This window comes from Alosa pseudoharengus, unplaced genomic scaffold (genome assembly GCF_046254945.1).
Source record: "Alosa pseudoharengus isolate Yale_2024_CS ecotype anadromous, Long Island Sound unplaced genomic scaffold, YU_APseudo_1.1 YU_APseudo_1.1_scf_7, whole genome shotgun sequence".
In the NCBI taxonomy this organism is placed as follows: Eukaryota; Metazoa; Chordata; class Actinopteri; order Clupeiformes; family Clupeidae; genus Alosa; species Alosa pseudoharengus.
The window spans coordinates 29,246,434-29,273,933 of NW_027468859.1; the positions used below are offsets into that span (position 1 = coordinate 29,246,434).

Here is a 27,500-nt window from a genome sequence, read left to right on the forward strand (position 1 = left end):
GCCGGCTTTTGGAGCCTCCTAATAACAAAGCAGCCCTCCTTAACCCCACCCCACCCCGCATTAGCACTCAGCATTCTGCAACTGCACCCTCAGGAGCTGCAGTCATGATGACTGTGCGCAGTCTACCCCAAACAGCATCAGCAGCACTACTACATACACATGCGCTGCCAACGGCTGACCCAGAAACAGTTTTTTGGGGTTTTTTTACGACGAGGCCTGCAACATCAGCTATAGGGGTTGTTTGTTTCTTTCAACTTGCCTCAACTGTTTTGGATGTTCAGTTTTCCTTGTTTTCCTTGTGCTCGGAGGAGCTCCACTTCTCTATTGCGCCACTGAGCTACGCATAGATCTGTCTCACTTCCAGTTCAGTTCAGATCCAATTGAATGTTTTTCTTGTTTAGCAATCCTGGACAGGCATCCAAAAAGGAGGCTGTGAATATAAGGGGGAAATGTGTGTCATATCAGGGGAATGACCGCTTGGTCAGAGGTGAATTGAGCCTGTACAGGGCTCCAGAGTGCGACCAATTTGGTCGCATATGCGACCTAATTTTTCAAAAGTGCGACTAAAAAAAATCGGAGGTCGCACCAGTGCGACCAGCTATTCGAGAGAGGAAAAGGTTCCGCATTGAAACTCTACCTTTGGTTCAATAACAGACACATATTTGGCCAATATCGTGGTTTAAACAATTCACAGATAGTGAAGGGCGGGACCTCCCCTCTGATTGGCCGTGGCCCAGTGCCTGTGTGTAAATTTGAAAATGTGTGTGCTGCAGAGAGAGAGAGAGAGAGAGAGAGGTCAGAGACCCGTCAGATAAACAGAGTGGATGTAGTTGCATTACAGTGTGGTCACATAGGCCGAGATAAATGTACCCTCTCCCCACTGCCTTTCGGAGGCTGGCAGCAGCAAACCGATCAGACGAGCCCGAGATGATTATCAAGTTTATCGTTGCCTACGATAGGCCTAGTGAAACTTCCCTTCACCAAGTTCAGTCCGAAATAATTATTCACCAGAACAGTTTGAACGTAAACCCGACGTACAGGAATGCCACTTGCGCCAAATTTATAGGAGTCATTGCAGATAAAAAGAAGTCTTAAAATTGCGAACAATGCATACAAGGCCTTCCCGAACGAGAGAGATACAGATATCGCCGAAAAGGAGTGCGTCATTGACCGCAGTTACATGCAGGGAGTAACCCGGTTTTCAACAGCAATATTCGTTTTGCGCGCGAGTTGTGTAAACTCATTCTGATGGCATCAATCAATTTAATCCGGTATTTGGCGCAAACCGAATATCGCTGCTACATTTAAAGCCCGAATATTCCCTGCATGTATAACTGGTCATTGTGTACGGTGAATTGAATGGACACATTTAGATCGAGCATGGCAAGTCATTGCAATAGCCTATAATAATAGGCCTACCATTTCGTTACTGCATTAACCATAGTAATGTTCTTATTGAAAATTTAAAAATACTAAAATTAAAAAGTAAATTGCATTGTGGGACAGTCAAATGATTATTGCAATCATTGCAAAATCACATAAAAATCCCCCAGGCTACTTGGAACATCTCTTTAAATTGTGCTCAAATACATTTCTATAGAAGATGCTAGCATGGCGAGCTGGTTTAGCCAAGGCCTAAAGATCATGAAGGATAGTATGTAAGACACTGAGCCATGAGATGTGCAGTTTGAAGCCCTTAAAAGACGTGCACTGTTAATTTACTCACTGTTATTTTTATTTAATTCATCTTGAGATGTTTTAAGTTTAAATTTCAGCTCAGTGAAGCACTTAAAGCACCAACACTTCATTAAGTTACTTTTCTTGTAGAATTGTAAATCATAAGTCATAGGACAACCTATAAAGGACAGTAATTAAGGGAAAAAAATGAACCTGCTGCGATGTTAAATGCGATGTGGTTGAAAATTTGGGTGCACCTAACTTTTGTGCTGGTGCACCTAAGAAAAAAAGTTAGGCGCACCAGTGCAACCAGTGCAAAAAGTTAGTCTGGAGCCCTGCTGTATTGTACGAAAGTTCGTTTGGTGCGCTACTAGTATACTGCTCAAAAAAATTAAGGGAACACTTCAATCATACACTGGATCGGTACTCTGACACTGTTTGGTTTTGAGCAAAAGTAAAACTTTTGAGGCGATTTTGCAAGAACTGTCAGACATTCTGTGAATGTAGTTTGAGAATGGAGAAAGGGGTGGAAGGTTTCAAAAAATGTGTTTTAACAATTATGGAAAACTGTAAGCGTTCCCTTATACAAGTACATTGTCTAGGGATCTGGTACTTCCTGTATCAGGGGTATTACGCTTGTCCTCCCTGACCACTCCTGGATGACCTGAGATCAGTTCTATTGCTGATTACCAGGAACTTCCTTTCTGGTGAGGAGCCGTTGCAAGAGTAGCAAGAGTGAACCTATAGCAATTAGAATGCATTGACTGAGCTCTTGCTCCACATCCATCATGTCTCTCGTCAGCCTTACAGGCACAGAGCGTGGGAGGCAGAGAGTGAGACGGTGTGAGAGAGAGAGAGAGAGAGAGAGAGAGAGAGAGAGAGAGAGAGAGAGAGAGAGAGAGATTAAGAAAAGGTAGACTACATGGTAAAGAAAAAGAGAGCAGGAGACAGACAGGAGGGAAGAGCGGTGCATCATAATGGAGAGCTCAACCTGTGCAAGCATGGACATTACTCAGTACCCCAGCTACAGTGGACGACACCGGCCATGATAAGAGAACACACACGCACACTCAGAGTGAACCTGAGAGAGCTAACCACGGTCTGCTCAAAACATTTAGCCATATATGGCATTTCTAGTTTAATCCTACAGTTTGCTTCGGGGAGTTCCCATACATTAGTTTCATGCATTACAAACATTTCATCAGTCGTTATCCTATATGAACATGTATATAAACATTCCAGCTGATCCTAGAGCACTCTTACATCACCAGCACTAGAAAAGTCAGCGAGGTCAGCTACAGCACATCAATTTATACACAACAGACCCAAGAGTCTCTCCGAAGCCAGCAGAAAGGTCAAGCACTCGAGGACTTAAAAACAGCATCCATCACTGCTTGGCTGGGTTGCGCCATACTTTGGTGTTGTTTTAAACACACTGTGGCTGATTGGGTGTTTTTTTGGAATGGAGAAATTAACACACTTTCACTCCCTCTCCATCTCTCTCTCTCTCTCTCTCTCTCTCTCTCTCTCTCTCTCTCTCTCTCTCTGGGAAGCCAGCCATCAGCAAACTCCCCTGCTCCATCAGCCCAACACTGCCAGGTCGCGCTTAGCCATTTTTAGAAGCTCCATTGGCTGTGAAAACAAATCTTTACAAAAACACCATTAGAACAGATACCGCATGGATCTGCACCATGTGTTAAAAAAACAACAACAAAAACTGCAACTGCACACTCATGATGGGAGGCCATCAGGAACGTTTTTTGGGTATATCCAGTTTTTAATATTTTAACTTAGTGTTAACTAATAATTGTTGCAAACTGGTACTACGAACAAAATATTAGTGCTTTCCTGGCTCTACATCCTTATGCATGCTTCCTGCCAGGACTTTTACGGGCTTTTCCCAAATCACGGAAGTAACGTCAATGCAGTAGCAGATAGTAGCATCCATCAGACAAGTGTTATTTAAATAAACTACTGGTGTATTTACAAACTTTTCAATGCCTCGTTTTATGAGTAAAGAACATAGTTGTACTACTGTAGAAGTTTGTACCATTCATTATTAGTGGGGTAATTTACGAGATAAAAGTTGGTACCATTACGACTGCAGAAACTCATTAGTTTCTGACAGCGCTACTCGACCAGGGTTCGACCCAGTGAAAACAGGTTCTGGGAGGGTGTTTGGCTCGGGGTCATGGTGCAAAGGACCCTAGGGTGAAATTACCCTAAACCATCGCTTTAAAACAGACACCGACTAGTGCTTACTGGCCCGTTAGAGAAGAGCTTGGACCAAATTTGTAGAGCTAGGGCTAGTATGCTGCTGATGACAAACTGCCCTTTTCGCATCGTGACTCGGTCCAAGGTTGGCAGTGCCCGCTGAAATCGGAACTCTGGAACTGTGATGGGAGTGAATTCACTCCTCTGGCTCCCTGAAAATGGGGAAGTGGGTTGCCTCGGTGGGGGCGCGGTGGGGGGGGGGGGGGCTTGGCAGATGGCTGAGGTGGCCGTCTACTTCCAAAGGACATGTGGATTAGAGTGGTCATTTATGGTCAGAAAAGAGGAAGGAGATAGAGGGAAGGAGAGAGAGAGAGAAAGCGTAGAGAAAGAGAAGAGATGAATGGGGGGGATAAAAGACAAAAAAAACGAGGGAGAGAGAGAAGGAGAGGAGGATGGAGAAAGAGAGAGGAGGATGGAGAAAGAGGGAGAAGGCCTTGAGAGGCAGTGGCAGAGTGACTGGGCAGGAGATCTAATGGAGCGGAAGGGCTGTGGGAGGTTCAGTGAAGGGACAGGGAGAGAAGTCTGTGTGTGTGTGTGTGTGTGTGTGTGTGTGTGTGTGTGTGTGTGTGTGTGTGTGTGTGTGTGTACGCATGACAGACTGCCTGTGAGGGTATTTAGCATGTCTGAATATTTAAACTGTCGCTTGAATATGGAACGCTGAGTACGTGTGGTTACGGGCTCACCCATCAGCCTCCAGACTGCTAATTTCCTGCTGATGCCCAAGGAGGGCATGTAAACACAACATGCATATGTATTTGTATTTGTGTGTGTGTGTGTGTGTGTGTGTGTGTGTGTGTGTGTGTGTGTGTGTGTGTGTCACAGAAGCATATACCCACATATGCATTCATGCCCATGTGCATCTATTTGCACACACAATATGTATATATCTGCTTACGACACGCATGCTCATGCGTACCTGTCGGCCCGGTGGTGGCAGAGGCGTCTCCGGCTCCCAGGGTGCCGTTCTCTTGCTGCGGGCCCAGTGTCTTGAGGATGACCTGCGTGGCGCCCAGGCGCGGCAGGGTGACGTGCGTCAGGTGCGGCAGCTCGTTCTTCTTGGCGAAGGCCTGGCTGGTCTCCCGCCGCTTGCGCAGGAAGCCGCCCTCGGGGAAGAGCACGATCCACTTCCGCTCGCGGCTGTAGTAGAACCTGTCCAGGTGGTCCTTCAGGTACACCAGCTGCTTGTCCCGGTGCGCTTTGCCCTGGCGGGGAAACCGGACACAGGAAGTCAATGCTGTTAACTGACAGGAAGTGATGCGAGCAGGAGGAGGAAGTGGGAGAGGTCACTCCTCCGCATGCAGCACGTCTAACAATTCAGAAATGGAAGATTGGGTGGGGGAAATAGAACTGACTGCATTTATAGCATAACATCCGAGGAAGGTCAACTTCAATCCCACACAGTTGCCTGAAGCAGTTAATTCTGTTGGAGTCTTTGATTTGCAGCTCAAAGACAGCCCACAAACAGGGCACAATAGGAGGGTGGTTTGAACCCAGCAGAGGAGTAGCTCATCAAAGCTCAGGCGAGAGGCTCTATCTGAGACTGTGATGCCAATAGGTGACTACTGGGACTAACGTTTAGCGCCGGTCATCAGAGGGAACCCTACGAGCAAAACCGCTCAAGCCCATCACCGCTTAGACAAACAATTAGAGTCGGCTGCACAGGAGAGGGTGGGTTGGTGGCACGAGGGCGGCTCAGCGGCAAACAACTGTAGCAGAGTGCAGGGCGAGGTGCTTCAGTGGCATCTCAGCTAATACCCAGTGTCCATCCCGGCCACCTGGCAGATAGATAGGTAATAATATGTATAGTATACTCTTTTGATCCTGTGAGGGAAATTGGGTCTCTGCATTTATCCCAATCCGTGAATTAGCGAAACACACTCAGCACACAGTGAACACACAGTGAGGTGAAGCACACACTAATCCCGGCGCGGTGAGCTGCCTGCAACAACAGCGGCGCTCGGGGAGCAGTGAGGAGTTAGGTGCCTTGCTCAAGGGCACTTCAGCCGTTCCTACTGGTCGGGGTTCGAACCGGCAACCCTCCGGTTACAAGTCCGAAGCGCTAACCACTAGGCCATGGCTGCCCCGGTGCAGCGCTAACGTCACCGACTGACAATTGGTCGACCCCAGGTATAATTCTGATTATTGGTCCCGGGTTCAGGGTCAGTAATTCAAGGGCTATGGACCATTAAAAAGGTACTCTTTTTAGCTATTCTTTGTCATAATAGCAAATCCCATGTGGGCTTTGTGTTTCTCTCCAAGAGCTCAGGAGCGAAGAGATGAGAGTCTAATTGTATAGCATGACTCTTTCGATGCTAATGAGGTGAGTAGAGAGCGACTTTATCTGGTTACTGACGGTTCACTGGATAATTTTATCTTGACAAGCAACCCTTTAATGGATGACTACTGGAATGAGCTAATGGATAATGGCAGAATGTTAATTTTTCAGTGGCCCCTTTAAGACGTGTCAGTGGGGCTGATGTGAGCGAGAGAGTGGGAAAGATAAGAGAGAGTGAGAGAGATTTCAGGCAGAGCTCAGGTTAAAAAGGCTCTTTGGTTGAGGGATTGAGAAAAGTTCTGCACAGCAGTACTGAAGAGGTATGGTGTGTGTATGTCTCTGTGTGTCTGTGTGTGTGTGTGTGTGTGTGCGTGCGTGCGTGCGTGTATATGTATGTATGTAAAAGAGACAGATACAGACTCCTTTAAGACAAAAGCAGGGTTTCCCACAGCAGGAACTCGGCACACTACCCAGGTAATGGGGACATGTACAGGAACCCCCCCGCCCCGCCCTCCCCCCATCATCAGCCATCATCACAATGATTAGATGAACTAAAGTACGATAGCAGCTGCAGAAAATACCATCACCACAATGACAGACCACACTGGTGTTAAATGCTTTATTAGCATTTACTAACGTGTTCAGTTACAGTAATCTAAACATTCCTACTTCCTAAATGATTCACCTCGGATAGCCCATCAATACATTATGCGCAAATACCTTCAAATGGAGTGAACTGAAGTCAATAGACACCACAGGCTACCTAAGGCACTCAGCAAATAGGTGCTGTCACTTGCCACAGGTCAGTGCTGACATTTTTAACTGGCAAGTTGCCTACCCCTGAGCTCATTTCACCCTTGTAAAAATTCCTGAAAGTGGTCATACAGGGGTGGTCCCTACAGTGGAAACGGCCCTAAAGAATCTACTTTGGGTCATTGTGCTATTGTACACAAGTTTTGCATCTTCATGTAAATGCAATGGACACAGATACAAGTGCATGCTACTGTGCGTGCATCTGTGGAATTGAAAGATTCCTGGAGTCAGGGAACAGAGGTGTGTGTGTGTGTGTGTGTGTGTGTGTGTGTGTGTGTGTGAGGGAGAGGTGTTGAGGAATGCGCACAAATATGTGAGAACAGCTGAAGTCCAGCAGCCCATCATCAGCTGAGCAGTGATCTCCACCTACACCGACACAAATTACTGACCAGCGGTCACCTCAGGCTAGCCGTCATAACGTGCTAGCACAGAAGTCTCACTCTTCAGCCTCACTGTACTCTCTTCAAGGTAACACACTGGTGGTACAGGCTAGGATAGTATGCTAAGTCACCTTAGACCCAATGCAGCTTGATCCATTTATCATGGAATCGACCCAACTCAGCACCTCTGTCCTCACCTTAGACAGATCTGTTGTGTTTTTGTAAATTATATTTTACTACCAACTTCGCATTGAACAACTGGCCAAGTCAATTGATGGTTATTATTACATCTTGCCAGGACTGCAGTTGAAAGTTAGCTGGCTGGCTAACACTGGCGCATTTACAGAAATGTTGATTAATGTATGTTGTCTAAATACATGAAATGAAAACTCTGACTCAAGTGACTTCCAAAGGTCCATCAACTCAGCTGCATCTATAATACAGAGGGGGACACGTCAAGGTAGCACTGTTAGAGCATAAAGACTAATGCCTTCACCAAAACAGAACTTCTCCCATTAATGACGCCAAGACGCCGTTTTGACTGCAGTGTTATATCAAAGGCTTGCGGTCCAAATGCACTAAAATGAACCTAGTGGCTCCTGGCTGACATGTCTTAATCCAAACAGCCTATACCTCAGCCAACACTCTTAGACTATCCTGGCCAAGAATCACCAACCAATGGAAGAAAGACACCCTCTGAAATATGAGCATCTGTCTTGTTGCCGTCACAGGGATAATACTGCCACAGTTCATTTCTCCTCCACCACTAAAGTGCGATGCCAATCCTTTGCTGGAGCTGGGTCAGCATACGCAACAAAAGATACATGAATATCTGGACTGTGTTGCGGTCTGCCACTCCAGATGAAAGTGCCAGGTAATATTTTAGTGTGACACGCTGTTTGGTCCTTCCAATGCTAAAGGACCCGTATGGGGTGAGATAACCTTTATCGCACAACGACACTGGCTAGTCTAGCCACTTTAGAGAGAGAGGATGATTTGGTGGGTGGTAATGAGTGTTGGGCCTGATTGCTCTGCATCTGTGGTGCTTTACCTGTCTGATGAAGAAATCACCGTGGATCAAGGACACCAGGCCGAAGTTTGTGTATTTGAACACGTGGTCCATCAGCCACATCATCTTCCGCACCACCTGAAATTGAGGACAACAGACAGCACAGTTTTATCAGCGCTCAGTTAGAGGGGACAACAGAAAGTCTCATCAGTACTCAGTTAGAGGGGACAACAGACACACATAATCAGCACTCAGTCGGAGAGGACGACAGACACACAGTCTCATCCGTGCTCAGTTAGAGGGGACAACAGACACACAGTCTCATCAGTACTCAGTTAGAGGGGACAACAGACACACATAATCAGCACTCAGTCAGAGGGGACAACAGACACACAGTCTCATCAGCGCGCAGTTAGAGGGGACAACAGACACAGATAATCAGCACTCAGTCGGAGAGGACAACAGACACACATAATCAGCACTCAGTCGGAGGGGACAACAGACACACAGTCTCATCCGTGCTGAATCAGAGGGGACAACAGACACACGGTCTCATTAGCGCTCAGTCAAAGGGGACAACAGGCACACTGTGTCGTCAGCGCTTATCTTGTGTCACCACGACTTTGCATACACCTGCTGCCAGCACTGTCTAACACAAATGCAAACACAGCCTGGAGGAAAACAAACAAACACACAAGACAAAGTATCTTTGTGAGTGGTCATCATATCTGCCCCGACTGCCCTGGCGGAGGTGGAGGTTTTTGGGCAAATGTCAGCTTTGCCCTGTTTTTTCCCCCTCCTGGGAGGGCAGCCTGCTCTGGGGCAAAGGAGCCGGGGCTGCAGCTGCTCATGCTGATCGTGTCACTCCCTCCCTTGGCACGGGCGACATTAGCGGCTTCACTTCTCCTGTCAGCTACTGAGGACTGGCACATCAACGTCCCAACACATGCCCACACACAACACACACAAACACACACACAGAGACTTTGAAACACACCCAAACACAACACACACAGACCCTCTTGACATGATCTATGGCCCTGGGCTTGCAGGGAACCAGACAGATAGCTTTACCCAGCCAAGGTCTGTCCTCTCTGGGGGGGAAGGACTGCCCAGGCGCCAGCTCTTTTCCGCCACAGCCGCTGATTGGCAGAGTAGCCCTTCATGGTGATAAACTGCACGACAACCCAGTCCTGTGACAACTACTCGCCTCCGTTTAGAACACAAGACAGACTTGAATGTGGACACGGTTGACCACTGCACGCTTGCATTATTAGTACAGTTACTCCTAAAATGGTTTCAGTGTTGAAACGAGTTTGTTGTACGTGACCGTGCTCAACAGGCCATGAGCTTTTTGATTGCTACTGTAACCCACACATCACATCACATGCTGACTTCATCAGGGTGTGTACAATAGAGACAATGAGAGATGAGCGGGTTTGTGTGTGTGTGAGTAACTTAATCCTTTAGAGGATAACTGCGAAGCACATGGATCAAAGAGACCCTTGCTCTGGGCTGGAGTCTGTTGTGCATGAGTTGCACACCAGATTGTAATTGTGTTAAGTAAAGGCATCGATTGGGCCTTGAAGCCCTGCCAAGCGCGGGCACCTGACACCCATGGCCCAGGCCTTCTGGAGTCTGGGTGCTTGCCACAGGCAGACAGATTTGAGCATCACTGCAGGTCAAACGCTGGGGATAAGGCAGGATCGTCTGAGGAAAAGGGATTGGTCATACCTTTTCGTCCGGCTACATACTTTCTGTGGAATGTGTCAAAATCTGCTTTAAAATCAGACTTGAGAGTTTTGGCTTCTGCACGCAAGTGCAATATTAAGATAAAGCTTAATAGGCTTCTATAAAGCACTTCGAAAGGCTTTCCTCAAATTTCACTCACAAATTGGTTTTGACCTTCAAATGTAACTCAAGCACTCTAACCATATAAACCATATAAAAGATGACTTTATATCTACAGAGCACCTTTCATACATCACGTTTCAATTACAGTGTTGCTCACGAAAGCTGAGGACAGTACTTCGTGCTAACCAACTTTCCTTAAAGCCCCAAGCCTGTGCAAGTTAACAGCCCTTTTGTATGGGTGGGTGCTGGAGGGCATTGCATCCAACCTGACAAAATGAACTCAATTCATTTCCCTGACAATGGAGGGTCAAGAACCAATTGGGAGGGGTATGGGAGGCAGTGATTTATATTTATAGACCAACAACAATGGAGAGAGCCAGCCTCCAATTGGGCAAATGATTGTGGGGGTAGTATGTAGGCTAAGCACAGAAGACCCAGCGACACACGCACTCCCTGACCAGGCCTGACCTTGGTGTGTGTGTGTGTGTGTGTGTGTGTGTGTGAGACAAGAGAGCCACAAAGTTAAGAAGGGCTCAGAGATGCAAAGCAAAGAGCAAACTGTACTGAAAAGCCAACTTTGGCCTCATGGGTCAAGAGACTTCAAGAGTTGATAGGAACTAATTTGGGATTCAAAACGCAAGCACTAAAACTGATGCGGACTGTGCTTGAATAATACTGAAATTTCTACGTTACTCTTACACAATTGATTCTTAAGACGGAACACATAAACACCTCTGTGTGCAGAGTCCTGTTCAGTTAATATCGCTGGACAACGCAGAAATCGGAGACACTATTTATTTACAAGGCTAATGAGGCAGCTGGAGGCAATTTTGTTTTATTTTCAGGGCGGCTATTCCTGCAGTGGCCATGAAGGTCTAAATGCTATTATAAGCATTATTATATTATATAAGTGTTATTAAAAAAAGTACCACATTCAACTGCTTTTACCCTAGATGGCAGCAAAAAATTGTAACGGTGCAAATGGCCCTTAAATGACCTGAGTGAGAGCCCTAGTAGGAATGAACTCAAGAGCACGGAGTAACACTGTGGGTGATTTCCTCCTCTCATAAATGGTTGACTTGTGCTGTGGGGTTAACAGCCTCGTCTGACAACCAGGGTCGTCAGATGAGGAGCAAAACGAGGAACTGCCCCGATAGCTTATCTTGGGCAAACACATTCCTGCTTAAGTCAATGCTCATTAACTTGGTCTGGGTTGGGACGACTCTTTGTACACAAAAGGGAGGGAACAGCACGCACACACACACACACACACACACACAATCAAATACAGTACAAACAAACAGAAAATTATCTTAAAATACATACACGGAGGTCGGAGACACATCAATACAGTTGAAGCAAACAAAAAATGAGACACAGATGTACACGCACACAAAGAGTAACAAAAATCGTCTTAAACATACATGCAAATCTTAAACACACACACACACACACACACACACACAAACAAACACACACACATACGCCTCACCCCAACCCTGATAAGGAAACTCGACCCAGGAAATGAGATCATTAAGACCACAAAAGGAAAACAGCATATCCTTTTATTTCCCCTTCTGTTTCATCACTGGAGGAGACTTAGAAAAAAACCTTTCAAAGTAAGAGTCCTCCTGACTGGCCCTTTGTGTCAACAACTTGCACTTGCATGTGAGCGCCGTGACCCAATCGGCACACAGATAGGCTATGCCATCATGACCGCCTGTCCACCTACCATGCCCTTGTCCTGCAGGCACATCATGAGGGTGCAGACATCTCCGGTGGCCTGGTGGTTGACGATGACCATGGCCTCTTCCTCCGAGATGGGCTTCACGTCGTCCCCCCATTCCGTCACTAAAAGTGCAAACAGACCACATCACCACCCACATTAGTAACATTCCCATTCACAACAGACAGACTTGACAGAATGCTTTGCTTCACTGTACTGAACATGAAGGTTGCATAGAGGTTGCACAGAACGGTCAATGTACTATAGAGCTGACGGAAACCTACTGATATGTCCCCCTGCCCAAATGTAATCAACCATAGCAATGATTTATCATGGTTATCGGAAATCCCTGTTGAGGCAATAGAACATGAGAAAATGCAGTATGGTCAGTCTCATCAAATAGTTACAGTGAAACTGAGACTCTCATTGCAATGACAACATCCCACCCACTACCGTTTTTCATGTTGAGGTTAGTGTTGGCTGCCCCTTAGATTGCCTGAATGAAACCAAACAACGAGGCCATTGTTCTTGCTCAGACACAGGTTTACAATAAATAACAAATAACCTGGGGGGTATTCCAAGTATGTGGTTTAGTGACAAACCTGGGTAAGTGGACTCCTAGTAGGTGGTAAACCTCCTAATAGAAGAGCTGTATGACTTCATTCTTCTATCAAAACAATGTCATAGGGCTCTTGTTGTAGGAGGTTTACCACTTACTCTGAGTTAACTTGTATAAGTATAAGTATAAGTATATATACTTTTTTGATCCCGTGAGGGAAATTTGGTCTCTGCATTTAACCCAATCGGTGAATTAGTGAAACACAAACAGCACACAGTGAACACACAGTGAGGTGAAGCACACACTAATCCCGGCGCAGTGAGCTGCCTGCTTCAACGGCGGCGCTCGGGGAGCAGTGAGGGGTTAGGTGCCTTGCTCAAGGGCACTTCAGCCGCGGCCCACTGGTCGGGGCTCGAACCGGCAACCCCAGACTTACCCAGGTGTATCACTAAAACACGTACTTGGAATACCCCCCTGGTGACCGTGGATGAACAAAACGTTTGGAATTTGCTGAATTGCATCAGCTTTGGATTTTTTTCAGAGGAGAGGAACCATGAGGCTACTACTGTTATATTGCCACTGTACTTACCAAAAGGAAATGAAAGTCCTCATGGTGAAATTTCTAACAATGACAAAGGTCTACTTCCTAGCACTATGCCTCGAAAACAATTGTATCTCCAACAACTTTAACCAAACACTGCCAGGCTTAAACAAAGAACAACCTCTTTGGAAATATTACTGGGGATACAAAATACTCCATCAACTCAAACTTCATATAGGCTGCTATGTGTTCACTCAGTTAGTCACAGTTTCATTCATTTGTGACAAAACTGACAAATCCGTTACTTACTGCCATAAATGCTCATCTGTTTTGATTACTCTGACCGGAGGAAGAATGCCTTGAGTTGACGGACACATCATTAAACACAATTAAAAAGCAGACCTCAGCTGAGGCTTGGCGATCTGCTGCCTGATTTATATTGGCACCCACTATTTATGGAAGAGCCAACTACAGACTGGAGTCATTACCCACCAGGCCCCAAGCCACTTATTGACAGCCAACACAATAGTGACAACAAAAGGAGGGGGGATGGGGTGGGGGCAAGTCTTCCTCTACCTAGAGACTGAAAACAATAACACTTGGCAAACACTTGTGTGCTGAAGAGACTTACATTTTAGAGAAAAGTCAAAGGGCAATAATTATTGGGAACAAATACTGAAAGGCAATGAAAACTGGTGCCGAGAGAGAGAGAGAGGGGGGGGGGGGGTGTTCCAAACATAAGTCTTGACTGGATTCCAAATACAAACTATTTCTCTGTTGTGCAGCCATGTCGGAAGCCAGGAAATACCTTAATCCATTGTAAACTTGAGGATTGGTCTAAATTGATCCAATGGCATCCTGCACAATCAGAATTTTAGAATTCAGGGTCAGAATTTCTAACAGCGAAACCTGATTCAATGTCATCATCAGCTTCCTGGGCCTAGTTCCTATCGCCTTCTCAGTTCCTCGAATTCACAAGGGCAAATGAACAAAAAGCATGTGTGCCAATCTGTGGTTTAGCTCCTGGGCTGTTGCTAGGAGATAGGACATCTGATCTGTTTCCGTGCCTGGCTTGAAGAAACTCTGTTTATTGACTGTTCTGTTTGCTGGTGGTCACAATATGATAAATACAGACGGAAAACACACACTTAACGCCCAAGCTCACAGCAGCTCTAAAGTTACATTTGTGACTGACACAGCTCTGTTAGACAATATATGTAGCCATGAGCTAGCTGCTAGCAGATCTTCGGCGAAGGAGCTGAACAAATCCACCATCAACCCACTGAGGAGCTTGTAACTACACTTTAATCTTTTTTCAAAAGGCCTAGTCAGAATACTCACACAAATGATCCGAGTTGTAACCAATAAGCTATAAACTAATCATTTGATCACCAACACTGACTCAGACAAGAATGAGGTACTACCCAAATGAAAAAAAACTAAATGAACATACAAAACCATCTGCTACGTAACCATAACTATAACCATAACATACACAATGGACAGAGAACAACTCGGCAGACAGCAACATCAGCACACAAGCCATACTGTTTTAGAGCTAATCTGCCGCAAGCCTTGCTGTTTTAGAGCTAATCTGCCGCAAGGAGAGCAATTGTTTGCTGCACTGACTGGGGTCAAAGCAGCTCGTTATACTCAATAAGATCTCTAACAGGAAAAGAAACCAGAGAAATAGAGATAAAGGGTGGAGAGGGAAAAAAAATCCGCTGTGCATTTTGTAAGGCAAACCTATGACTGCTCTGGTCCTCACAGAGGCGGGGGTTGGGGGGGGGTAAAACCAGACACGGACTTTAAGGAATAAGAGTCTTTAAGAGTCATAGCATTATAAAGGGCATGATGGGGGGGGGGGGGGGCATTATTGTCATGCGAGTTAGGCTAAGGATTTACTGCCAGCTTGCTTCTCTCTCAGTGAATCGCACTGTGGCTGAGAACAGAGGCCTGAGCAGCAAGGACATCACCGTCCTGTTGCCTTGCTGAGACACGCTGAGACTGCAAATGTATTTTCAACAGCAGAAACAGAACTGTGCCATGCAAAAAAAGCAGACAGCTATTCCTGCTAGTATTCAAATACACATATGCAAGCAGACTTGTATGGAATTGTTCGGGTCGCAAAGACTTGCCGGAGAGGTTAAACAAATATAAATAAGTTCATTTAACACCAGGGATGTAGCTTTCCAGTTCCACAGGCAACAAAGTAGGCCTCTGTTGCTGCTCCAAAATGATGAAACAGAGAAAAAGCCCAATCATGGAGCGTTCACATGGACACTCCCACTGGGAAGAAAATGGCAACAATGAATAAAAAGGCTAAGCATAATTTATACCCAACTGCAAGTGCAGTGCTTCAAGCCAGAATCCCCTTAACAATACAGTCCTACAGAAGAAAGCAGAGCTATGGCTTGAGGTGTCTGTGGCGTTTCCTGGAGCCCAATTCTTTCTCGGTGACTCCTCACCTTACTGAAGGCGACACTGCTGGCCCTGTGCCTTCCCTTCCTCCATTACTTACTCACTCTCTCCTTCCTTTCCTTCCCTCCATTCTTCATTCTCTTTCTTGTTTGCTCGTGTTCCCTCTTCTCTTCCCTCCTTCTCTGGTGACTAGCGATCTGGCAGGACACCTGGCCTGCTTACCAGCATGCTAACAAGAGTGCTGCAGCCACCATTCCTTCTTGTCCCCCCCCCCATTTGCTTCCCACAACTGCTGAGGAAATCAAGTAAGCATGTTGAGATGCCACAAACAAAGAAGACCTTTCCATCATCCCCTGAACTCTGCCCCTGAATAAAAGGACCATTATGCCAATTCTCGATAAAAAAAATTCGATTCATCATGTCCTCTTGTCATAAAGCGTAGTCTCTATGGGCTGCATGAGGTCATATAACTATTCTGATGAGCTAGAAATAACGGTAAAAGCGCCACAGTCTGAAGTTGACGACAGCTGGATTGAGCGAGTGCTGCTACAAACTACCAAATGGCTCATGGAAAAATGAAAACATTCAGTGACATTTTTGAATTCACATCAAGCGTTTGTTTTTCGCCGAATTGTCCCGAACCAGAAGTAGCCGCAATATCCTCCATAGACGTTTACTTCAAGTCCTCATACATACAAACCCATTATGCAATAGAGATGTATCCTCTAGATTGTTTTGTGAGTAGGAAGTTTGCGGGTTGGATGTCTTGTTTCTGCCAACTCCTGCAATCGACTTGGTCAAACCCTAAAATCTCTGGGTCTATGGCAGGGCGGCTCCCCACTGCAACAGAATAACTCCTAGCAGAAGGCATCTCACTGCACTATTATTACGCCACACTTCCTCCAGATTACATCAGAGGAATGGGGGCACAGTCACGCAATAACAAACAGTTCATTCTGGGTGAGAGAGGACAACAAACTCGCTTCGTATCAATGTTCGAATGTCATGTTGGCTAATGTAACCTAGTCAGGATGACCCATCAACTAAGGCAAGGACAGTTGACCCTAGTCGGCCTATTGTCAACAAATAACAGGGAAATACATAAAAACCACCGTCTAAGCAAACAAGAGTAAGCCACATGCCAAAACAATACTTACCGACATTAACCATTAAATACCCTGTACACATGGGAAAATGTGCATTAAAGAGTTTGACTAATAAACAATAAAATGGCTTCCACTGTAGTGAAACAAGGCATGAAGTGGTCACCTGGCAAACAGGGGCATAATCTCCATGTCATCTCTCCCACTGATGGGGAAACAAAAACACAGTAGTGACAATACTGCTGACTCTGAGCTGTGCTGCTTTAACCTCTGCAATCTTATTAGATCTTCCAGAGAGTGCGTGCCTCCCAAGGACCTCTTAGAATCATTCTTCCCGGTAGCCCATTGGTGGACTCTAATCCTGGAACCCTCCCCTCACGGCTCATGGCACCTGTCTGGCCCGGGAGTGTGACCGCAAGGCTCGGGTCAGCGGCCTGCAGCTGTGTCTGATCCGCGCAAGTGCCCATACACGCACGCACGCACACACACACACACAAATACACAGACACACACATGACCCAACACATAGTTTTGCCTCCGACCTGAAACATGGCACTGAATAGCTCCTTCTCAGCCAGCTTAAAGAGGGGTCGGGACAGGCAAAGCTTGTGCTTCTTGTGCTTGCTCATTTGGTTGTTTGTTTGTGAGTGTGTTTGTATTTGTGTGTGTGTGTGTGTTGGCAAGCGAATGTGAAGGTCATAGCCCAGTCACAGGGCATTGAGGCCATTAATAAACTAGATAACTAAGATGCTCATTTCATAACTCAACCTCTCCAAGACAGTTAACAGTAACACCCCCCCCCCCCCCCAACACCACACACACACAGCCAGCTTGAGGTAAAAACCTTCTGCATCACGTGGTAATGCTGCAGGAAGATGAACCCCCTATTCCATGACACGGGCCAGGCTCTGCTAGGCTGGATGCTAGCCACAAGCTGTGACCGTGCCGACCAAACGGATGGGGATGGGCATGGGCACAGAGTTCTGATTTAAGAGGGGCAGCCTACAAGAGTAGTGTGTACACACACACACACACACACACACTAAAATTGAATCAGTTCATCAGGCCACTAAGTGTTGGGTTGAGAGAGGAGAGTAAATAAGAGAAATAAGCTGATTAACCAGCATGCAACTAGAGTAGGAAGCAAACGAGACAAGGATTACCAAACAGAGCTGGTAACGAGGTAGGAGTGAGCGAACGGGAGGGAGAAATGAACTGAATGGGGAACAAGGCGAGATGTGCAATGAGAGGAGTGACAAGGAGAGACGAGAAGATTAACAAGAGGTGTTGGAAACCTGAGGAAAGAGGGTAAACGTGAGAGAAAGCCAGGAGGAGTGGAAAGAGTGGGTCGCGTGACCATGGGGTATGCTAAGTAGGAGCAATAGAGTTTTGCTTTCATGTAGTAGACCTTAATTATACATGCTAAAAGACAATTAACTCTATAGTTAATCAAACAATCTGCTATATTCTTATTTTAAAGGCCTACTTTTAGGCTTTTAAAACTACATACACCTATAGGCACTTATATGTAATTTCAAAAAAAATACAAAACTTAATTCTTTCAGTAAGGTATGGCTACCTGTGTGCGTGTGTGTGTGTGTGTGTGTGCGTGTGTGTGTGTGTGTGTGTGCATGTGTGTGTGTGCGTGTGTGCGTGTGTGCGTAGCCTCTGGTGAACAAAGAACGGCGAGCGTTGCCTTTGAGAATCCCTATCCGGTATCCTGGAGACAGTGATTCACCCATGAGCACATACACCCTCTTCCGCACCAAGTCTGGGAGCTTGCATTCCCAGAATGCAACTCCCCTGACAACCGACGCTCTAGATTTGCCAGAACCTTCTGACTTGATGTCATAGAGAAAAAGAGAATAAAGAAGAATTAAAAAAGAACTTGTTTCTCAGAGTAGAATGAAGTGAGTGCAAGAGGAAGCAAGGACAGGATACCCCTGAGATGACCTCACTCACTCAGTCACTCACTGCTCAGCAACAGTGGGCAGTTCCTCAAAAGGGCGCACTATTCACCATGGTGATAGTAGCTCAGTAGTGTGTAGTGACTCAGTGCAAACATCTGGTCCATCACCTGGACTGTGTGGCAACACATCACATAACCCTGCGTCAGTTACTGACTGCTGACCAGAGCGACATTTAAGTCTACAGTCGAGTTTCCATTACAGGTATTCGGCCCACTACCCAGGTAAAGGGGACAAATAAAGGAATGCCTCGTTATTCAGTCTTTTCAGCCATTGTGCTTCCATTGCTTACAGGACCTACAGGACCTACCCACATGCACATGCTACTCTGACTAAAGATGCGCAAGGCTATTACCCTAAATGTTGCATTTCATGTGCAAATGACTAAGACTTCATTTACATACACTACAGAATGTGTGCATCAACTTTGGAACCACATATAACAAAGCATCACAGCCTAACACAGCTTGTCTGAGTTAATGGACTTAGGCCACTTCCCCTGTTAAACATCAAATTTGGCCACTACTGAAAATCTTTAAACCAGAACAATTCACAGCGGCGGCACATTTGCCTTCCGGCTATGACCCCCTGACCTTGGCATGGAGCCAAGCATGGAGGTGATGTATTTAACATGTTGACCCTTTTTGAGTCAAGGAGCACAAGCAAAGACTCCATGTGAGTGAAGTCATCAGACAGGGTGACTTAGGACCGCATTCAGGTTGAACCTCTACAACTGTCTGGGAAGGCATTTGTACGACATGCTAGATATCTTCATCAGTTCAAACACTTAGCAGCACCTTTTTGATGCTGAGCAGAGGGCTTACCTACCAATAGTGATAAGTGGGCAAATCAATAAAAGTGATCTACATGAAAAATATATTGATGACTGAAATAAAAAATAAAATAATGGAATGGATGACAACAGCTGGGTCTGATTCTAGAACACAAGTAAAGTATCTTTCATTGCTAAGCAGAAAGCACAGGAGGAACCGGAGAGCAGTAATTTGCAAACCATCATGCAGAGTCCTAGACCACAGCGGTCACCACACACCAAAAGTTTGCATTACTGCCATATATGCAAAGATGTGCAGGGCATATCTATGTTGTGTCATTTATGGTGACTTTTTGGAGCCTCTTCGGTCCATCAATCTCTCAATTGCCCCAGTAATTCAGTAGGCAGAGCCTGGTGGCAGCAACGCCAAGGTGAGAGGTTTGCGTCCTACTGTGATGCACGGAAATATGCATGATTCACTTTACTGTAAGCAGTCATGCACAACAGCAAAACGTTGGGACGGGATGTCTCTGATCCAAACAGATCTTCAACAGATGTCGGCTTAGTTCTTCTGCAACCACTGAGAAACTTTACTTGGCAAAATTTATGAACAAAAAAAAACTCTGAAATGACACCTTTCAACCTCACAGTGCCACAACAACCAGGAGGAACTGTTTCTCTTAAAATAGTTCTTTGTGGATATGTTAAGTAATTACATCTGACTCAATACTTCCTCATCCACAACCACATCTCTCCACCAAAATAAGATAATCAGCCCACAGCTACCACAGATGCATTAGGCAACCCGAAAACAATATGGTGCCACACAGTGTCAAGGACATAAACACACACCTCCAAAGACAGCTGTTGCATAGGAGAACACCTTTGCATTATTTAACAACCAGCCTTGTTGCCACCATGTCCAGACACATTTCTATTTTGTAAGCATTTTGCTAGAAGCTCTAGTGAAACCAAACACTGAGGTGCAAGAGCCGAGACCTCTAATAAGCAAGCCAACAGGAACGAGGAATCACAGCAAAGGTCCTTGTGCCAAATTGTGTGTACAGTATATGACCCACATAGTGCACACGTAGTGCAATAAACCTATAGACCACACAAAGGCCAAACAAAAAGCAAGGGCAGAAACTGTGACAAGAACAGCGGTACACTCACCTGTGTAGCCTGCCACCCATCCCCAAGAGGAAACCATCGCTAGTAGCCACTTGAACATTAGTCCTTCGATTTGCCAGAAAGTATGGCTGTCCATTATTCTCAAAGGTTGCAACGCAATTAAGTAGAGGCAATAGGATGGGATAGCAACACAGTTATTTAACAACATGAAGGCGAAACGTATTAGCGCCTTGAATAGAATCCAGCCTAGTTTGCCGGCTTCGTCAAGGAGGGATGCCATTCTGTTGTTTCCTGCCTGTGAGAACAAGAGAGCAGCGGTTAGTAACAGAAAAAGGGAAGAGAGCATAAGTTACTGAACATTGTTCCTTGGCAACATCATTGTCGTGAAAGGCAATCGACGGAAATATTTAAGTTAATTTACCATTCAATACTCTAAAGGCCAGGTATACTCCATCATCCTTACCCACACTGGCTTTGAATTGATCCCGTCTACTCTTGACTCGCATGAAGTCATGAATGCACCTTTCAGTTGACCTGCTCTGGCAGATATTATATATGGCCCTAACTAATCGAAAACAAACCATCAAAACATTAAATGAAAAGATACTTCCTTGAGCACTCTAAATAGTAACTGGCTTAGTAACTCTGGCAAGGAGAAAACCAGAGATATGAAGGTGATCCGAGTCAACTGGTGGTAGCCAGTTCTTGTTATAAGTTAGTCATTGATACAGTATCCCACACTGACGTTATCATATAGCTAGGTTACTGTTTGCAGAACGTAGACAAGACACGTAGTTTACTTAATTGCAGTGATAGGCTTGCCAACATAATTGTCTGAGCTCGCAGCAAGGAAGTTTGTTATAAACATTAAGCGGTCTTCTGAAAGGGGGGGGAGAAATCACGTCCTTCAGAGCACCGCATTCTTAATCCATGACGCGCAGGCAGGCCACTCGTGAGAATGATGCCTGGTAAAATAAGACTGTGGCTGCGCCTATATTGTTTAGCAGATGATAACAATAAACAAGTTACATCGCATTCCGTGAAATGATCATAAACGTGGCACCAAATAAGGCACTCAAAGGCGATTATCAACAAGCTAATAGCTAGCAATCTCGCGCTAGCTATTCTGGAAGTGCATGTCATCCATTCCGATTTATTTCCCAGTAAGTGCTGTCCAATTCACTACTTTGGTCAATTCAAAGACATTCTTAGTACTGATATTTCTGAGATTAAATTCGATTTCTCAAATGTTCATGCTGACTGCTTGGATATTATGGTAATCTTACTGGCCATCCTATTAAAATAACGGTGCACAACTAACTCGATAGCTAACTTGCTAGATTAACATTGGCTAGTCAACCAAGACAGCGGGATAACGTTAGCAGTTTATGATCATAGTAGCTAGGTAGGCTACCCGTCCATCCATCCCCATTAAGTTTCCAAGGTATCTAGCAGGCTGGGTAGCTACCAAGAAAAAGCTAACATTACCGTTAGCTAAGCCAATAACACCTCCCGTAAAATCATATTCAATCCAAATGACCAAGATTTACCTAAAGGTCTAATCTCTGTTGAAAAAAGATTCAACAAAACCTGCAGTCAGTCTTAACAGACAATAGGGGTTCTCTTTCATTATCATCTTGCTAGCAATTTCCATAATATGGGCTGTTCCTGAGATGTGTCTATCAAGCACTCGTATATAGCGCAGAATGACTGCTAATATCCGTAGCTATGCTAGCTAAATATCAAACGGTGTGACATCATTTATTCGAGTGTTGCGCCGCATTTTACAACGCCATCAAGGTTAGCTACAAAGTGACACATTTTCAAGCACCGAATTGCTGGTGACAGAACAACACTGGTTTCACCGTAGCCACCACCACCAAGCTCCGTAGTTATACATTAACGTACTCACTCAGTCTCAATGCCCCCGTACAAATGCCGGACGATGACACTGCCAGCTAAATAGCTGGCCAAAGATGGTTGTATATCGAGTCACATGTAGTTTTTATGACAGACATTTCAAGTCTAATTCATTTTCTCCTGTCGCCGGTGCGTAGGAAATATAGCTTCGTTGACATTCCTCATTCCCGTTTGATATGATGCATTAAACAGACTGCCTCTCAGTCAATGGCACGCGAATAATTCAATCGATGCATGAGCTAGGGATAGTTCCAAAGCATTCTGCTTTAAAGTTGATCAAGTCCTTGCTTTGCCCTGGTCTTAAATCCAAATGGGTTGATTCAGAAGAGTTAAAAATAACATTCCTTTATTTTGCTGCAAAGTCGAGGCCGTTTAAGGTATAATATCGCGCATGTTAGCTTGCTGGTCAGACCTCTAGTTTTGCAGTTATAAGCGATTGGATGAGCACTTCGACTCTGCAGCCACCAGAAGAGAATCTCTTTATGACGACAGTGCTAACAGCAATCATACAACTGCGCAGGCGCCGCTCCTTAGCTTAAACGAAACATCACCCGTCGACAAGCCCTCCATTCCTCATCCTCGATGCACAAACCCATGATAGCGTCTCTCTCCTTATTCCGTATTTAAAATAGGTTAAAATGTATAAAACACTCTAATGACAAACAAACCCGTTCATGCTAATGCAGGCCATCTCGACTTTAATAGGCTACAGGGGTCGTAGCTTTGTAGATGCCGAGGTCAGGCCTACCTGAACTATAGGCCTAAAGGTTGCTTAGCCTACGTTTGCGGCCTGCAGAAATGTGACCGTTTCAGGTGTAGGCCTACAATTAAAACGAACTACTTACTTAACAAGTCACCATTCATTTTGACCATGGGCTGTGGCCAAGGATTGTACAAAAAAAAAAAAACAGTTTTGATTGTAAATTAAATCCTGTAGGTCCAAGATTAAAATATGACAAATAAAGTCTACGAATAAAACATGACTGATTTCAAATCCTGAAATACTGATTTAAATACAAATCAAAATACTTGCTTGCATATGCCACAAGTCCTGCACAACACTGGCATCTTGTGGCTGTTATAAGAGCTGCCTGACAGATTACAATAGTCTATTAATTGTTAACAGGAATTGAACAATGCATCAATGAGTCCCAATCAGGCTTAATTGTCAATATAACGTTAATTATCTAGATCTCATAGATGAAGCATTCATATTGTTTCTATATTTTTTCAAGGCATTTCATGCACTAGAGCATGAATTCCTCTTTCAAGTCCTTGAACTCTTAGGGTCGAAGGCAACTCTAGGGTCAAAACATGTCATGATGATACCAATGCCACTGTGTCATTGATTGGTGGAGCAACCTCAAGTAGGCGTAAGGCTGTCTATAGCTCTTCATCTTGGTGGTAGAAATGCTAGTTATCTGTCTTAAAAAAATCCCTGAATTATACTTTCTTGGTTCAGACATTACAATCAGTTAACTAGCTGATGACACGCCATTTAAAAAAAAAAATAAACACCAAATACCAGTAGGCATTAAGAGGATCAGTCAATATATATTAAGGAATGCAAAGACACAGACATAAGCAATATGCCAGTCATAAATGAAATAAAATACTTGGGCATTTATAAGGAGAAGGAGAAATAGAAAAAAAAAGAGAGCATCAAACTCAATATAAAGGACATTCATTAAAGGGAAACATGTTTTGATAGGTGGCATCAGAGAGGTGCATCTATCCCTCACATTCAAAGCCGTTTACCAATCCAATTTCATCTTTATATGGAGAAATAAAACCCATCATATACAGAAAGGAGATTTCAAAAAAGTAAGACTGGGGCTTAAAAGCCATTGATTTACAAAGTTGAAATGGCGTGACAGAAACAAACAGGCTAAAAGCTTACCTGAAGAATGACTTTTGGTACTGTACTCTGACAACTGTTAAGCAGAGTTGGTGGTTTGCCCTTCCTACTGTCATGTGATTTTACCATCCCCAAGTTACCAATCAATTTATCAGCATTGCAGCAACAAGTTGGTTGTGTCATACTGGAAACTGATATACAAACATAATTTCATCCTCTCTTCCCCGATATGGAACAACAGATAATATTGGGTAGCAAATCACTAGATTACAGAGAATAGAAAGGAAAACATATTTGGTCCATAATGGATGTAATGGATAGGGATAGAATCAACAACCCATTTTTTTAGTACATGTTTAGTCACTCGAAAGTTTTTGATTTGCTGTTAAAATCTGGTTATCCCTATCTGGACCAGTACATACTGATGAAATACGTTTTAGCTCCTTAAGGGGAAACACAGAGGAGATGTTCCTGTGAATGCTATTATTATTTTAGGGACATTTTTTATTCATAAAAGTAAATACTTAAAGATAACGCAATGGGAAAAAGTCTTTAAGAAAGAGTTCAATATTTACCTGAAATGCCTGAATAAAAATGACTGGGGAAGACGCAAAGCAGCTAAAAAATGTTTTGATTGAAGTCAACATGTGGAGTGATGCCTGATGATGATCCTTCTTAAGGTGATCAATTTCATAATTGTTCATGATTTATCTTGTACTTGTATTGTTAATGATTTATCTCATACAATATATTGCATTGTATGAAGTGTATTGTATTACTTGACAATGCAAAATAATAATAAAAAAATTGTTACCTTATAAGTATATATACTCTTTTGATCCCGTGAGGGAAATTTGGTCTATGCATTTATCCCAATCCGTGAATTAGTGAAACACACTCAGCACACAGTGAACACACAGTGAGGTGAAGCACACACTAATCCCGGCGCAGTAAGCTGCCTGCATCAACAGCGGCGCTCGGGGAGCAGTGAGGGGTTAGGTGCCTTGCTCAAGGGCACCTCAGCCGTGCCTACTGGTCGGGGTTCGAACCGGCAACCCTCCGGTTACAGGTCCGAAGTGCTAACCAGTAGGCCACGGCTGCCCAAAACGATAACCAGTAGGCCACGGCTTCCCCAATTTCACAACCGTACAGGTTATTGCCAGGATAATCGTGGTATGATCATATACAAAGTTCTCTTGAGGCCGACTATATTTGTTCACTGTTTAAAATCCCTTGGAAAGTTAGCCTCATCCACACATACTGTGTGATCCAATATAGTTACACGATTTATTTGTACTATGAGTCTATTGACAGAGACATACTTTCACTCAAAATGGTCTAGCATCTAGAGGACTGAACATTCTTCTCACTTGCCCCATGGGAAAATTACTGGGCACAACAAATTAAAGTGGAATCAACGTTATGCATCTTAATGTTCTTCAAACTAGTAAAAAAAGAAGCTGTTACTCCGCAGTGACAAAATTACGGGAATGGCATTATGTAGCATTTAATGAAGAGGCTTGCATGCTTTGACATTTTGAGTACAAACGTTAAGTCAATTCTTGGCCCAACAAGAAATGGTCCACAGACACTGCTGTTTGCCGCCCTTTTTCTTTTACTTCCCCATGTCCTTTTCATTTTCACTAGACGACTTCAGAGCCCCTGTTCTGTCCCCCTGGTGGCAACTACTGGAACCGCCCATAGGCGCTCCTCTGGGCAGCCTGGGCCTGGGCCGCTGCCGCCACCGCCGCTGCCTGCTGGGGGGTTGGCGGCTGTGGCGGTTGCTGGGCTTGCTGCTGGGCTTGCTGCTGCTGCTGCTGAAGCAGATGCCTCTGCTGCTGGGAGAAGGGGTCCTCCAGCGACTTCACGCCCACGACCGAGCGCGGCCCCGTCTTCCACTCCACCCCACTTCCGTCCACCACGGACGCCTCCACGGTGACCGTGTGGCTGCCCAGCACGGAGAAGTTGAGCAGGAACTGCGTGCTGAAGTAATCGTTGTGAGGCTCCACTCTCTGCTCAATCTCGTTGGTCTTTGTCTCCAGTGGTACCTGAGGACAGAGACAAAACGTTTCCTTCCATAGCTCATAGTAGTGAATGGTTTGCCACTTTTTTGTGGGATGTTTTACTATGATGATACTGACTGATTAGTGTTTCTGTGTCCCATTCTGGACCTTCTTGAATTTGTTCTTCTCTCAGTTGTAATGTCATTGCCTTTATGTGTTTGTGTTGATTTTAATTAGCGGATGCAAATTAGACAATACTGAATGTTTGACCTTTTTAGATCCTTACTTTTAAGTCTCTGTCAAAAACAACTGTGAAAACAATAAGGGCTCTCAGACAGTGCAGACCTCCACAAAGGTCAACGCCCTTGTCTCGCATCGTTAATGAAAGTGAAAAATGATTGCTGGATCCACCCCATAATTTGGATCTGCTCCAAAACGTGGGTTCTTCCTTGGCCTTATACACAGAACCCAAAACCTCCTTGGTGGAGTTAAGATCAATTAAGTTCAAATATAGCCCATTGAGTCAAAGGAGAAGTCAAGAACATCCTAACCAAATCTTTATCTTCATGGTGCTGTTGCATTGGGATCCATCAGTGACTGCATACATAAAAGCTATTGTTGTAATCCTTCCTCCTCTTTTTCTCTCCTTTGGCTGTGTGTTTGATAAGACACGTCTGTTGTAGTTGTCACTTACCTTTGAGTCAGGTCCTGTCTTGCTCTGCAGTGTCGAGCTGACATTAAGGCAGACTGACTGGATCTTCCGGAACAATCCAGGATTGGAGCCATGCTGTACCACACCCTCCACCTTCAAAGCCAGTTGCTGGTTGTTTTGCACCGGTATCGGCTCACTTGTGGTCCGTGGTGATGGTGACAGGGCAAGCTGAAACCAAGAGTGCATCCAAGGTCAACCGTTTGTGCCTTACCACTCCACCAATTATAGAATGTGATGATGGTATTAGATACAGTAATGGTAACACACTACAAAAGGTTAGAATTAGAACAGATGCCTGAGCTCTTAACACCTGTGCATAACACCTTCAAGAACTCACTTTAATGCTGGTGGACTGAAGCTTCTGGAAGAAATACCTCTGGAAGGACAGGGGTACCTTGAGCAGAGCGATCACTGCATCACATAGACAGGCAGTGTGCTGAGAGAGGAAAGGAAGAGAGACGGAGGAATAGCAAATGAATTGGGCAAATCAGGAGCTAACTATTGA

The 27,500-nt window shown here is 44.8% G+C and overlaps 2 protein-coding genes across 5 annotated transcripts in view; both read right to left on the reverse strand.

The window, feature by feature from the left end:
- Positions 1 to 22,873, reverse strand: part of lpgat1 (lysophosphatidylglycerol acyltransferase 1) — a 55,863-nt gene extending 32,990 nt beyond the window's left edge. For 2 of the 4 annotated variants that reach the window (XM_076271713.1, XM_076271712.1), the window contains exons 1-5: positions 20,966 to 21,996; positions 20,545 to 20,797; positions 12,015 to 12,133; positions 8,471 to 8,566; positions 4,868 to 5,153 (exon numbers count right to left, since the gene is read on the reverse strand). In XM_076271713.1, the coding sequence (XP_076127828.1) occupies positions 4,868 to 5,153; positions 8,471 to 8,566; positions 12,015 to 12,133; positions 20,545 to 20,797; positions 20,966 to 21,016 (805 nt within the window). In that variant the 5' untranslated portion in view covers positions 21,017 to 21,996. Of the gene's footprint in view, positions 1 to 4,867; positions 5,154 to 8,470; positions 8,567 to 12,014; positions 12,134 to 20,544; positions 20,798 to 20,965; positions 21,997 to 22,052; positions 22,224 to 22,414 lie in introns of those variants that run through there. The other 2 variants (XM_076271714.1, XM_076271716.1) reach the window with 2 other exon arrangements.
- Positions 22,874 to 25,762: 2,889 nt separating this feature from the next.
- The window catches only part of ints7 (integrator complex subunit 7), a 12,214-nt gene continuing 10,476 nt past the window's right edge, over positions 25,763 to 27,500 (reverse strand). Inside the window, exons 18-20 of the mRNA XM_076272715.1 lie at positions 27,333 to 27,431; positions 26,978 to 27,163; positions 25,763 to 26,328 (exon numbers count right to left, since the gene is read on the reverse strand). Of these exons, the coding sequence (XP_076128830.1) occupies positions 25,966 to 26,328; positions 26,978 to 27,163; positions 27,333 to 27,431 (648 nt within the window). The 3' untranslated portion in view covers positions 25,763 to 25,965. The remainder of the gene's footprint in view (positions 26,329 to 26,977; positions 27,164 to 27,332; positions 27,432 to 27,500) is intronic.